The sequence below is a fragment of the Microcebus murinus genome, chromosome 28, assembly GCF_040939455.1.
Source record: "Microcebus murinus isolate Inina chromosome 28, M.murinus_Inina_mat1.0, whole genome shotgun sequence".
In the NCBI taxonomy this organism is placed as follows: Eukaryota; Metazoa; Chordata; class Mammalia; order Primates; family Cheirogaleidae; genus Microcebus; species Microcebus murinus.
This window is the reverse complement of record NC_134131.1, coordinates 11092353-11106383: the sequence shown is the minus strand read 5'-3', so window position 1 is coordinate 11106383 and position 14031 is coordinate 11092353. Positions and strand designations below refer to the sequence as shown.

Below are 14031 nucleotides of genomic sequence, written 5' to 3'. Positions count from 1 at the left end.
TCAGTTCAGACACGAGATCGGGCACCCGGGGACGAGCACACTTAGATTCCAGCGTTCCTCGGGTGGGTGGCAGGAGCAGCCGGACGCCACCTGTCACCTTGGAGAGCTCTCAGTGGTCTCCCCGGTGGTGCCAGACACCCGGAAGGGTCTTTGGATGCACGACTAGAATCTGACACGAATACGCATCGTGCACCTTCCAGCAGAGCAGAGCAAAACTCGGCGTCTATCACGCAGTAGGGCGGCTCTTGAATTCAATACAAAAATTTAAATTCCTCCCATCCTTTGGTACTGAGTCTCTCCTGTCCTCAAAAACAAAACCCTTTGCAGACATTGAAGGTCAACTTAGTTTCTGTGATTTTTTTTACCTTCCTGCAAATAAAAGATAAGCCCCTGTCTGTTTCCTTCATGCTCTGAGTAAATCAGATTTCTTCACAAAATGATCTAACTGGACACGTCCTAATGCTACCACATTTCCGCTGCAGCTGAGACTCGGTCACTGATGTTAGCAGGGGGGCTGGCAGGTGACATGTAGGGAGGGAAACAGGCAAGAGCAACACAGAACGAAAATCCTGGCCGGGCCCAGGGGCTCACGCCTGTCATCCCAGCACTCTGGGAGGCCGAGGCGGGAGGATCGCTCAAGCTCAAGAGTTTGCAACCAGCCTGAGCAAGAGCGAGACCCCATCTCTACTAAAAACAAAAAGAAATTAATTGGCCAACTAAAAATACATAGAAAAACTTATCCGGGCATGGTGGCTCGTGCCTGTAGTCCCACCTACTGGGGAGGCTGAGGCAGGAGGATCGCTTGAGCCCAGGAGTTTCAGAGGTTGCTGTGAGCGAGGCTGACGCCATGGCACTCACTCTAGCCTGGGCGACAGAGTGAGACTCTGTCTCAAAAAGAAAAAGAAAATCCTAAAAAGCTAGGTTGGCACTGTGTTCCGTCTGGAAGTCCAATGAGTCGTCCATCAATGCCCCGCGGCCAGGTAGACCGGCATCATTTTGTAAATTGCTCTCTCTCCATATCTTGATGAGAACGCCTATCGAGTGCTAAACCGTGGTTATTATTTTTGCCTCTTTCTTTCTAGGGAAATGAGGCAGAAGGAAACAGAAAAACAAGAGGAAAAAGCAAGGTGACTATTTCCCTAAGTCTTCGGCTACCCAGTGGCTACAGGGGGGCAAGAAAAACGTGGTTAAGCGCATCGGCCTTGAAAGAGCGGACCACACTGCTGTTCCTTACCTCTGCCGCCAGGTAATGCCCTGTGGCCAGGTGCTTGAAACGGAAGAGGCTGTTCCAGTACCCAGCTCCGCCCCGACACGGGTCGTGCTGCACCACCTGCAAAAGAGGAGAAAAATGGTCACTGGGAGGTGGGGAAGTCTCAGCCCATGCTCAGGGCGACACTGACTGAGACCGCACAAGGCACAGGTCGGGAGCGGCAGCTCCAAGCTGGAAAAGAAAAAACCAGCATCTTGCAACAAACCCATTGCAAACGCCACATGGAACAACCAAATTCAAACGGACGGGAGTATTGACGTCTCTGCAAAGGAGAAACGGTGTCTCTAAGTTAACACGGCCAAATAAAGAACAAGGAAGCCAAAAGCTCGACATTTCCAGAGCTCCCATGGGGCCGGGAGGTGCCTGGGTTCCGACAGGCCAAAGCAGAGCGACCCCGCGGAACACCTTGGCCGTTAACGGATACGTGAAAAGGGTCCCACCTTAGAAGTACCAGCCCCCAAATTAAGGCTACACTACACTTGGCCTAATCAAGCTTGAAACCAAGCCTCCAAAGGATCAAACTGATCCATAAGTAACTTTACTAACAAAACAGCAAAATTCATTACTCTTTAAACAACAGGTTCCAGACACTCAGTGAATTCAGTGAAATCCAGAGATACACACACACACACACACACACACACACACACACACACACACACACACACGGCACGTGGCAATCTGATTACTGTGAATCAGAAATAAAAATATCTTTAAAGCAATGGCATGGGAGAGACACTACATAGAAAACAAAGATTTTTAAAACCCACCTAATTCCCATTAGAAACAATGCAAGCCAAGAGACAGTGGATCAGACCAGGCGTGGTGGCTCACGCCTGTCATCCTAGCACTCTGGGAGGCGGAGGCGGGAGGATTGCTCGAGGTCAGGAGTTCAAAACCAGCCTGAGCAAGAGCGAGACCCCGTCTCTACTATAAATAGAGGAAATTAATTGGCCAACTAATATATATATATAAAAACTTAGCTGGGCATGGTGGCGCATGCCTGTAGTCCGAGCTACTAGGGAGGCTGAGGCAGGAGGATCGCTTGAGCCCAGGATGTTGAGGTTGCTGTGAGCGAGGCTGACGCCACGGCACTCACTCTAGCCTGGGCAACAAAGCGAAACTCTGTCTCAAAAAAAAAAGAAAAATAAAAAAAAAAGACAGTGGATCAAAATATTTAAAGTACAGAAAGAAAAACTATCGGCCTAGAATTCTATACCCAACAAAAATAGCCTTCAACAATGAAAGCCATGTGGAGTAACTGGCACCCCAATACACTGCAGGGGACATAGAGTGGTTCAACCACTTTGAAGACAGCCAGGCAGTTCCTCAAAGGTCAAACGCAGAGTTACCGCTATGGGGACCCCAATCCCAGTCTCACCCAGCCTGAGAACACGCATCTACATGCAAACCTGTGCGTGCATGTTTGTAGCAGCATTGCTCACAAGAGCCAAAAAGTGGAAATCATCCAAATGCTGCTGAATGATAAATGGATGAATAAAACATGGCACAGCCATACAACGGAATGTTATTTGGCAATAAAAATAAATGAAGCATTCATACGTGGCAATAGGGATGAACTCCGAAAATATTACCTGCTATAGTCTGAATGTCCGTGTCTCCCCGCCAAAATTCCTATAGAAAACCTAACCCCCAAGGTTATGGTATTGGGAGATGGCTCTGGGAGGGGATTAGGTGACGAGGGGGCAAAGCCTGCAGGGATGGGGCAGTGCCCTTATAAAAGAGACTCGAGAGAGCTCCTGAACTCTTTCTGCCACGTGAGGACACAGCCGATGAACTAGACCCTGAATCTGCCTTGAGCTTGGACTTCCGGCCTGCAGAGATGTGAAAAATAAATTCCTGATGTTTATGGTGTTTTGCTATAGCAGCGTGAATTCGACTAAGACCTGACCCTAGGTAAAAGAAGGCGGGTACAAAGGACCACATGTCGCAGGATTCCATTTACAAAAAACATCCACCAAGAGCAAATCTACAGAGCTAGGAAATAGATTAGCCATCAAGGGCAAGAGGGTAGCCGGGTGCGGTAGCTCACGCCTGTAATCCTAGCACTATGGAAGGCCGAGGCGGGCAGATTGCTACAGGTCAGGAGTTCGAGACCAGCCCGAGCAAGAGTGAGACCTTGTCTCTACTATAAATAGAAAGAAATTAATTGGCCAACTAATATCTATAGAAAAAACTAGCCGGGCGTGGTGGCACATGCCTGTAGTCCCAGCTACTCAGGAGGCTGAGGCAGGAGGATCGCTGGAGCCCAGGAGTTGGAGGTTGCTTTGAGCTAGGCTGACGCCATGGCACTCACTCTAGCCTGAGCAACAAAGCGAGACTCTGTCTCAAAAAAAATAAAAAATACATAAATAAGTAGTGGTGTGACAGATAAACAAGCAAAGGAGAGAAAAAAAACCAGAAGCAATAATCAGATGGCTCAGGGAAAGAATTTGCCAATTTCACTTTTGAGTTTGCTTCCAAAGTAAACACCATGTTTCCCCGAAAATAAGCCCTACCCATAAAACAAGCCCTAGCAGGATGTCTAAGCATTTGCGCAATAGAAGCCCCACCCCGAAAATCAGCCCTAGTGCCGGGCGTGGCTGCGCAGCATCTGCACAACCCGTGCGTGTCGTCGCGGAGCGGGAAAGAACACGAGCAGCCCTTCTCCTCCGCCCGTGACAGCTCTAGTGCTCCACAGGAGAGATCGGGGCCGATGGCTCTAAAGGAAACAGAGTCGCAAGACATTCAGGATGGGACTCGGGGTTTGGAGAGTGAGGATGATGTTCCAGAAGAAGACGGCTTCACTCTATTTGAATCAGTGTAGACGGTTGTACCGTGCTTAAAAAAAATAACACATCCCCTGAAAATAAGCCCTAGGGTGTCTTCTTGAGGAAAAATACATAGAAGACCCTGTCTTATTTGGGGGGAAACACGGTAGTATTTTCTTTCTTTTTAATTTTATTTTATTTACAGTAGTATTTTCCTCCACAATTGCATCTGGCACCCTCTGAGAGGTCGCGACGCACTCACTATTGCGCTAAGCCCTTCCAGCCCATCTCGGGAACGGCGTGGGTTCAGGGCCTGCCTGTGACTTTCACGCGCGCACGCTGGAACGACAGGCTCACAGCTGGAAGCCGCGGCCCTCCTCCTAGCTGCCCCACCGCTCACCTCCACCTCCCACAGGGCTTTGGAGCTGGTGGCGGAGGTGGCCGACTGGCGGCCCGTGGTCCGCAGGAAGACGTGCTGCTTCTTCCTGTGCTCGTCGCAGGTGAGAAACTTCTCCTGCTCCGCGTGGAACAGCCTCACCACGTCGCCCTGCCAGACAGCGCGAGAAGGAAGCAAGGAAAAATGAATCCCAAGAAAAAAGAACTGAACGGCTGCCCCAAGAAGAGCTGCTGGCCCCAAAAGCGTCAGACTTACCCCCTTTAGTATGTCGTCTTTGTTGTCATTCCATTTCATGAAAAGGACGATCTTCCAGCTCGTGTTGCAGTTGACGGAATTGACCTAGGAAAGGAAGGAGACTTACTTTTTCACATACCCTCTGGGGACACCCAGCCCCCATATTCCTCCCTGGAGCCCAACAAGCGTGGCTGAGCTTCAGCCTGAAACCCCGAAGCCGGACACCACTGGGGTCTCGGCGCCTGCCAACGCGCCTGGCCGCAGGAGCCATCCGCGACAAAAGGCTCACTGGCACCCAGGGCTGCCGCGCACACGCCAAGCGCGACCGACGCTGCCAACCCTCGCCTGCCCTGCAGGAACGGCATTTTCCTTTTGCCTCCAAGTCTCTTGTTCTACAGCCAGAAAGTAAAGTCCTAACAAAAACAACTACTTGCAAAATGAAATGAGCTGCAAAGGCACAAAAACTGAGTCCAGTGCACACCTTTCAAAAATGTTAGTGATCATCATTAACAGCAGCGGTTATTATTGTTTGTGCACGGAATCCACGCCACGCCCCGAGCTAAGTCCTGACATTCACAACCCCCAGCGACACCCTGAAGAATAGGTCCGAGCAGCACCCCTACTTCAGAGACAGGGAAACGGATGCCCAGGGAGACCAGGTCACTAACCCGCAGTCACAGAGCTGGGAATGGCATACTTGGGGTCTGAGCCCACACCTGTCGCACTCCAGAGTTTGTATCCTCACCCATCATGCAAAAAAAATATTTATGTCACCAGCAAGCTACTGTCCTTGTGTCCTATGGCTGCTTCATACTGTCCTTGTGTCCTATGGCTGCTTCATACTGTCCTTGTGTCCTATGGCTGCTTCATACTGTCCTTGTGTCCTATGGCTGCTTCATACTGTCCTTGTGTCCTATGGCTGCTTCATACTGTCCTTGTGTCCTATGGCTGCTTCATACTGTCCTTGTGTCCTATGGCTGCTTCATACTGTCCTTGTGTCCTATGGCTGCTTCATACTGTCCTTGTGTCCTATGGCTGCTTCATACTGTCCTTGTGTCCTATGGCTGCTTCATACTGTCCTTGTGTCCTATGGCTGCTTCATACTGTCCTTGTGTCCTATGGCTGCTTCATACTGTCCTTGTGTCCTATGGCTGCTTCATACTGTCCTTGTGTCCTATGGCTGCTTCATACTGTCCTTGTGTCCTATAGCTGCTTCATAGTGTCCTTGTGTCCTATGGCTGTTCATACTGTCCTTGTGTCCTATAGCTGCTTCATAGTGTCCTTGTGTCCTATGGCTGTTCATACTGTCCTTGTGTCCTATGGCTGCTTCATACTATCCTTCTGTCCTATAGCTGCTTCATACTGTCCTTGTGCCCTATGGCTGTTCATACTGTCCTTGTGTCCTATGGCTGCTTCATACTGTCCTTGTGTCCTATAGCCACTTCATACTGTCCTTGTGTCCTATAGCCACTTCATACTGTCCTTGTGTCCTATGGCTGTTCATACTGTCCTTGTGTCCTATAGCTGCTTTATAGTGTCCTTGTGTCCTATGGCTGCTTCATACTGTCCTTGTGTCCTATAGCCACTTCATACTGTCCTTGTGTCCTATGGCTGTTCATACTGTCCTTGTGTCCTATGGCTGTTCATACTGTCCTTGTGTCCTATGGCTGCTTCATACTGTCCTTGTGTCCTATGGCTGTTCATACTGTCCTTGTGTCCTATAGCTGCCAACTTAGAGGCTAAGCAGATGTGTTGCCAAAAGCAAGCTGTCACCCTGGCAGGGCTGCTGAGGTTCTATGGTGTTCCTTTCTTAGCGATCAGACGAAGGCACCCTGTCTAGGGAGACAAACTAGAAAAAAGTGCCCCTCTGGCCCAAAAAAATGCCTTTCTGGCTAAACAAATTGGAAATCTATGCCCCGGTGCCGTGAGGGTTAGCGCACTGAGCACTGCCCACCCGCTGCACAGACTTGTATGATCTTATGCCTGACAGCCCTGACTGTGGGCCTCAGTTTCCCCCATCTGCAGAAGGGACAGCAGTGCCCCAAGTCACGGCTGAAGCCACTCTCAAAAACTTGATGTCCTTACCTCGTTGCAGCCCGGGTTGTCCACCAGCTGGTGGCTGCTGGCGTGCAGGGGCTGGCCGGCGTTGACGGGGTTCAGAACCACCTTGTCGCCGATGACCACCTGGAACAGAGAGGATCAGTGGAGCATTCCGCGGAACCGAGCAGGACTGCGGACGGAGCACCGGGTGCGTCTCAGAGCAGCCACAGCAGCCTGTACTGCAGCACGCCCAGCCCAGCACGGAGAAAGACACAGCGTACACCACGCGGATTTTCAAACCTGGCCCTGACGGCCGGGCGCGGTGGCTCACGCCTGTAACCCTAGCACTCCAGGAGGCCGAGGCGGGAGGATGGTTTGAGCTCAGGAGGTCCAGACCAGCCTGAGTAAGAGCGAGACCCTGTCTCTATTAAAAAAAAAAAAAAAAAAAAGAAAGAAATTAACTGGCCAACTAAAAATATATAGAAAAAAATGAGCCGGGCATGGTGGCGCATGGCTATAGTCCCAGCTACTCGGGAGGCTGAGGCAGGAGGATCGCTTGAGCCCAGGAGTTGGAGGTTGCTGTGAGCGAGGCTGACGCCACAGCACTCACTCTAGCCCAGGCAACAGAGAGAGACTGTTTCCAAAAAAAAAGAAAACAAAATATCCTGGCCCTGGGCACACAGGGGGTCATGTTTACGGGGCTGAGGCTGCATTTTGTTCTATGACTGTCACTGATTACACAGAGATGTCTCAAAGTCAGTCTGGAGCAGCAAGAACAAAATCTTACCTCTGTTAGGCTCAGCTGAGGGACCTATATAAATAAGCTCTAACTAAATTTTAGAAAAAACAGGATATTGTCTAAGGTAAATTTTAATCTATGAAAGAATAAAGCCGGCCGGGCGCGGTGGCTCACACCTGTCATCCTAGCACTCTGGGAGGCCGAGGTGGGCAGATTGCTCAAGGTCAGGAGTTCAAAACCAGCCCAAGCAAGAGGATGACCCTGTCTCTACTGAAAATAGAAAGAAATTAGTTGGCCAACTAAAAACATATAGAAAAAATGAGCCGGGCATGGTGGCGCATGCCTGTAGTCCCAGCTACTCGGGAGGCTGAGGCAGGAGGATCGCCTGAGCCCAGGAGTTGGAGGTTGCTGTGAGCTAGGCTGACGCCACGGCATTCTAGCCCGGGCAACAGAATGGGACTCAGTCTCCAAAAAAAAAAAAAAAGAGAGTGAAAGGATAAAGCCATGATTTCATGTTTCTAAGGCAATGACTTTCATAGTTTTACAATTCACATAAAGAAATATATTTTCTACTATGAGCAAGCCATATAGACACATATGCATATGTATATTACTGGGAAGAAAGCTCCCCTACCCAACACTACACTTAGCGCCATGTGTAACACAGAATGACACTGTCTATTCTATTCCACCTTCTATAATGATGGTCACAAGCTGCTAAATTTATTTCAACTGACTTATTCCTCAGTCAATACCTATAGTTTTAAAAACACTATCCGAATCCTTTGAATTAAGTGTAGGAAAAATAAAGTAAATTTTAAAAAGTAAATAAATGTAACAATATTTTTTTAAAGTTAAAAATTAAAAAAAAAAGAAATCCAACACTTGTGGTTACACCTAAATTTTACTGGACTTTTCCTTCTCTGCTCAGTTAAGAACCAGCAGTTGTGGCTGGGTGCTGGGTGCTAGGTACTCGGTGCTTCCGGTGTACTACACACACTGCAATCCACACACAAATACACAAACATATTGAAACTGCCCAGCTCTTGTAAACTTAAATGGCTCTATTTAAAAACAAGTCCAAACCTAGTTTTAGGTTAAGCCTTGCTGAGCATTTTGAGAAGATTCCATGCTGTTTCAGGCACATATTTCTTCTTCATAAAAAAAAAGCAACTATGTTAGAATCTTTAACAAGGTCAGAAATACAGCTGAGTGCATTTAAACATATTCAATGTTGAGTATATGCCCACGTAATGGCTGGCTAATTTCGCTAACAAATATCAGAACTGCTGCAAGTTGCCCTGAAAAGAATTCCTGGGGCTTTTTTTTTTTTTTCCTTCTTCTTTTTTTTTTTTTTTTTTGAGACAGAGTCTCACTCTGTTGCCCAGGCTAGAGTGAGTGCCATGGCGTCAGCCTTGCTCACAGCAACCTCCAACTCCTGGGCTCAAGCGATCCTCCTGCCTCAGCCTCCCGAGTAGCTGGGACTACAGGCATGCGCCACCATGCCCAGCTAATTTTCTCTACATATTTTTTAGTCATCAGGCTAATTTCTTTCTATTTTTAGCAGACACAGGGTCTTGCTCTTGCTCAGGCTGGTTTCGAACTCTTGACCTTGAGCAATCCTCCCGCCTCAGCCTCCCGGAGTGCTGGGATGACAGGCGTGAGCCCCACGCCCGGCCTGAACTTCCGCAAGCCGACTCTACTACGCAGCTGGGGCTGGGGGAGGGCACCGCGCCCTCCAGGCCGGGGCCTGCACTCACGCTGTCCCCGATGGACCGCAGCTTGTAGAACGGCTGAATGTAAAACCAGGAGCCTTCGTTTCCGGCCTCGTCCAAGGTCACTCTCATGGCGTTCTTCTCCAGCAGAGCCGGGAGCCTCTTGTTCACGGTCAGGTACTTATTGCTCTTCAGGTGGAGGAGCTGCAAACCCACCAAGAGGAGAGGGGAATGTCAGCAGAGGTCTGGAGTCCCTGCCATCTCTCTCGGTCACGTGCGGTACGGAACAAGCATTCCTCCCGCACTGAGCTGCTTGCGATGTTACAGAATCACAAAGTCGCCCGAGGCTTGGAATGATTAGAAAAGGAGGAAGAGTAAGGGGAGCAGAAGTGGAGGGCAGAATAGAAGAAGAAAAAAAAACTTTTTCCCTTTCTCAAATATAGGCTTGGAGCAGATGGACACTGCCTGGGTCCAGTGAAGCACCACCTGCTATCTGCTAGCGGGGACCCGCCTAACCGCGTGTGCGGGGACTAAGGGACTGTGGGACAATGTGCCTGACACCAATGTGCAGCCAAGGAAGATGACGTGGGGCACCAGAAACAGTCTGATGCAGACGGCAACCCCGCGAGGAGACTGTCGTTTCATTTGGAACGTGGCTTGAAGTTTCCAAGCACTGTGGTTTTGATTCTCGGGCGACGGTCACATGATCCAGGGAAAGACTGAGGATCTAGATGGGAAAACAGCATGTGTGATCGTTGGTCCAGACCAGGAAGAGTCGGCCAAGGCTTCCCAACTGAACAGGCTCTGAGAGAAAATGCAACGAAACACGCAGGCTGCCCCCAGCCCTCAGGAAATGGTAAGATCTGCACAGGACTCCGTTGCTGTCAGCACCCTCACTGTGACACGCGGACACATACACTTGCTGGAATACTCCCAGGAGGTCCCTAAACTTTCTAACAGTGTTGTTCGGAGTGCAGGAGCAACCGTTCTGATTTGTGAGCCCCCCGACAGCCTGAGCCAAGATGAACAAGGGGAAGGTAATGTCTTCCCAAGGCCCCACTGGTCCCCTGGGCCTGCAGGCACCTGCCCAGGTGCTAGACTCGGTTTATATAAACCAGTTATCTACGGGGGGATCCCGAGGTCCAGGTTTTGGGGAACTCGTAATAATTAAGATTAGTCACTAAGTGGCCACAGCTTCCTCTGTGACAGGAACCTCTCGACCGTGCCAGCAAGCAGATGCCACCAGCATTTCCACCGTGCTGGTGAGCAAACAGACGCGGCAAGGTTTCCGGCCCCAAATCTCGCAGCGAGTCACGAAACCCAAATGAGAACGCATCGAGAGTTCATGGCCTCAGGCCCGTGTGCCTCCTCCTCTCGTCTTCACCCTCAAGCCACATTCTCCGATCTGGCTCAATCAGAGTCTTGACCCTCAGGGTGCTGGCCCGGCCTGGCCAGCCAGAGCTGAGGCTGAACCTGGAGCCCACCTGGCCCCGTGTGTCCATTTCCCAAGTGGATGGAACTTGAGGAGGAAGAGTGGGCCGGGCCAGAACCAACCTGAGTTCAGAAGCTACTTCCACTATTTTCCAAAGGCCTAACATAAATAACCCCAAAAGGTTGCTTTTTACCAATTTTTTTTTAATAACTAGTCCTCCAATCCTTCTGATTAGTACTTCTCTATACCTAACAGCAACCGAAATGGGAAGGGATTCCTTTGTCATTAGGAAGGTTTACATAGTAAGCAAAATCTTGCAGAAAGAAAAATAATGAAGCAAAATAAATCAATGGGTCCAAGTGCTCAAAAGTCGCTAACTGCCACCTTTTCTGCCTGGGTCAAAATGACCCAATAACAGAACAAACTGGAGAAGGGCACATTTGGCACTGGGCTTCCTCACCCAGTTTTCTTCAAGACTAGGACAGACCCAGAAGGATCTATAGAGCAAAACCTACAGCAGCTGTTTCCTGGGCTGTGTTTTAGCCCCACGCAAAGTTTAAGGGCACGAAAGATAACCTCACAACCATGAAACGAGGCATGAGACGACAATCATATTTTTCATAAATAGAAAACGTTCCCAAATGATAAATATTTTCTACTGAAAAAATTCTGAAGGTAAGAAAATTGCTCTTATTGCCTCTGATAAGCAGCCATTGACCAACAGATAAAAGTTACAGGGAAGCCAGTTCTCAACCAAATACAAAGAACTTTCAAGCAATTCAAGTTCAACAAAGGTTCCACAGCCAGGTTCCTTTTCAGGTAGGGAGCTTCCCATGGGAAATATCTAGACACACCTTAAATCATCAGCCACAGGGAGAGTGAAGTATTTAATAGGTTCTGACACTGAGATGTGACCAACCCCACAGCCCAAGGGTCCATCATATATAACAAGAAACACTAGCAATCAACCGGCCGTCGCCACGTACAGGTGCCCAAGCCCCGCCTCGGGTGTGTGTTTTCCCAGTTCCACACTCCGTGTCATAACCCAGCGGCTCGAGAAGGTTCCCAACAGCTGCCTCGACTTACCTGGATCACGTTGCCGTACTGGATGACGGTCCCCAGCAATTTCCTGTTTTCTGTCTCGTTCTGCTTCTTCTCCAAGTCTGCAGCATGCTGCCCATCGAAGAGAAAGACCGGTCACAAAGCGGAAACAACGGTTTCTACTCCTCTGCAGCGATGCTACACAAATGTCACCAGCTGATACGAGAACCTCGGAAATGAGCAAATTCCCGAGTGCACCCGGAGACCACACGACAACCAGCCACGGAGTCCCAGAAGCCAATCCACTTTGCCCTTGCTTTCTTGACCTTTTCGGCTTAAAATGCACTTTTTCTTTGAGGAATTAATGGGCATTTGCTTAGGGACAGACTACGCCAGAAGCTAAATACTTTTTTAAAGAAAATAGGGTAGGGATGGGAGGAAATGTGCATAGCCTTTTCATGGTTTGTAAAAGCCCTCTTTAAGGCTCTAGAGTTAAATAAAATGAGATTTAAATGCTGATTTGCGGTGGTTTGTGGTTCTGTGATCCTAAGTGTGTTATTCAACATCAGCGAGTCTCAGTTTTCTCTTCTGTAAAATGGGGATAAAAATGATACCTACGCCTCATAGGAACCACACATCATCGTGCCTGGTCACTGCAGCACAAAAAGTGTTAGGTATTATTGTGGAACATTAATTGTAATTTAATTTTCATGGTAGTTCCTTGAGGGGAACACCACTATCCCAATCTTAAAGAAGAAATAGAAAGATTAAAAAAGTTTGGTCAGGCCTGGAATCCCAGCACTTTGAGAGGCCAAGGCAGGAGGATCACTTGAGGCCAGGATTTCGAGACCAGCCTGGGCAACACAGCAAGACCCCATCTCCACAGAAAAATTCTAAAAATTAGCTACATTTAACGGTGCATGCCTGTAGTCCCAGCTACTCGAGAGGCCAAGGCTGGAGGACCTCCTGAGCCCAGGAGTTGGAGGCTGCAGTGAGCTATGATCATGCCACTGCACGAGAGCCTGGGTGACAGAGCAAAACTCTGTCTCTAAAATTAAAACAACAACAAAAAAAATTTCTAATAAAATCTGGTTAACACTAGTTGAATGATGGCCACAGAAGGGGTTTGTTACGCCATTTTCTCTACCTCTGTGTACATTTGAAATTTTTCTTCATAATTTTTTAAAATCACACACTTATTAAAAGATAGAGATAATCCTTGAATCCACATTCGGTTTAGCTCCGACTCTGCACAGGTCCATTACAGTAGCTCAGAGGCTAAGAGGCGTCGCCACTGCAAACGTGGCAAGCCAGTGAGCACGGCGAAGCGGGACCGAAGGCGCCAGGGCCACCATCCTGAACTTTTCATGCAGTCACCTGTACCCCTCTGAAAGTGCTGTTATCACATGACTATGACGCTAGCTTGTACCCTAGGCCGTCAGCAAGCTGCTACTCGAAGGCCTGTCTCTCCCAAACCTAGACTGGGTGAAAGGGAAGTAAAATAACTTAGGAAGAAATTAGCATGAAATCTGATGGGAGGCAAAACCCTGACAACCAACGATGTACTTCCAGCGTTCTCAGAGCTTCTCCTTTCCTTGGAGAAGATGCCACCAGATGCCAACAGGTCCTCTTTTCCCCAGGTGACGGGGGTTCATTCGCACAGGGCCCTTCAGGACGTGGTCTCGCGTCCCCTACGTGCTGGCTTTACAGCACCTTGGCCGCATCAGTTAGCGTTGCCAAGTCTCAGTCTTCTCATCACAAAACGGGGACGACACAAGCCTCTCAGGGCTTGTTGCAAAGATTGGAGACAGCGTATGCCAGAGGCACAACTGGCATTCGGTAATAAATTTTAGCCATTATTAGTATGCATGAGTTTCTACCACCAAGAAATGTTCTCCTGATGAAAATTTCCAAAGGTGACCTCACTTGGCTGGGGCAGGCGTCTTTCACCTTCCTCCAAACTCAGCGTCCCTTCCGCCTGTCCCCTGGAGCACAGGCGTTACTAGGAAGGCGCATCGTCAGAGAAAAAGACGCTGCAGGAAGCAATCCCAGACCAGAAGGAAACCGTGTCACGGGAGGGAACTGAGCTGCCCACGTCGGCGTGGGTCACTGCAAGTGACCGCGTGTGCGTCAGCTCTCTAAAACAATGGTCCATTCGGAGGTTGCTCTCTCTGGTGTTTGGAATTAGTTTCCAATCTGCTACTCCCAGTTACACAAGGATCAAATCCACTGGATTCAAGACGCATTCAGAAATAACACCAGTGCTGACAACACGGCGATTCTGGGCCTCCCGGCTGCCATCAGCACAGTTTCCAGAATGTTCTCTTTGCCGTAGGTAAATACGCTCCCTCGTGGCCTCCCACCACTTGCTCTCCCTAATTTCATGCCTGTG

At 49.1% G+C, this 14031-nt stretch overlaps 1 protein-coding gene across 1 annotated transcript in view; it reads right to left on the bottom strand.

Moving 5' to 3' along the window:
* The window catches only part of ITPR1 (inositol 1,4,5-trisphosphate receptor type 1), a 351525-nt gene that overhangs the window by 202632 nt on the left and 134862 nt on the right, over positions 1-14031 (bottom strand). Inside the window, exons 6-11 of the mRNA XM_075998552.1 lie at positions 11685-11771; positions 9212-9370; positions 6758-6856; positions 4694-4777; positions 4442-4588; positions 1235-1330 (exon numbers count right to left, since the gene is read on the bottom strand). Coding sequence (XP_075854667.1) covers positions 1235-1330; positions 4442-4588; positions 4694-4777; positions 6758-6856; positions 9212-9370; positions 11685-11771 — 672 coding nt within the window. The remainder of the gene's footprint in view (positions 1-1234; positions 1331-4441; positions 4589-4693; positions 4778-6757; positions 6857-9211; positions 9371-11684; positions 11772-14031) is intronic.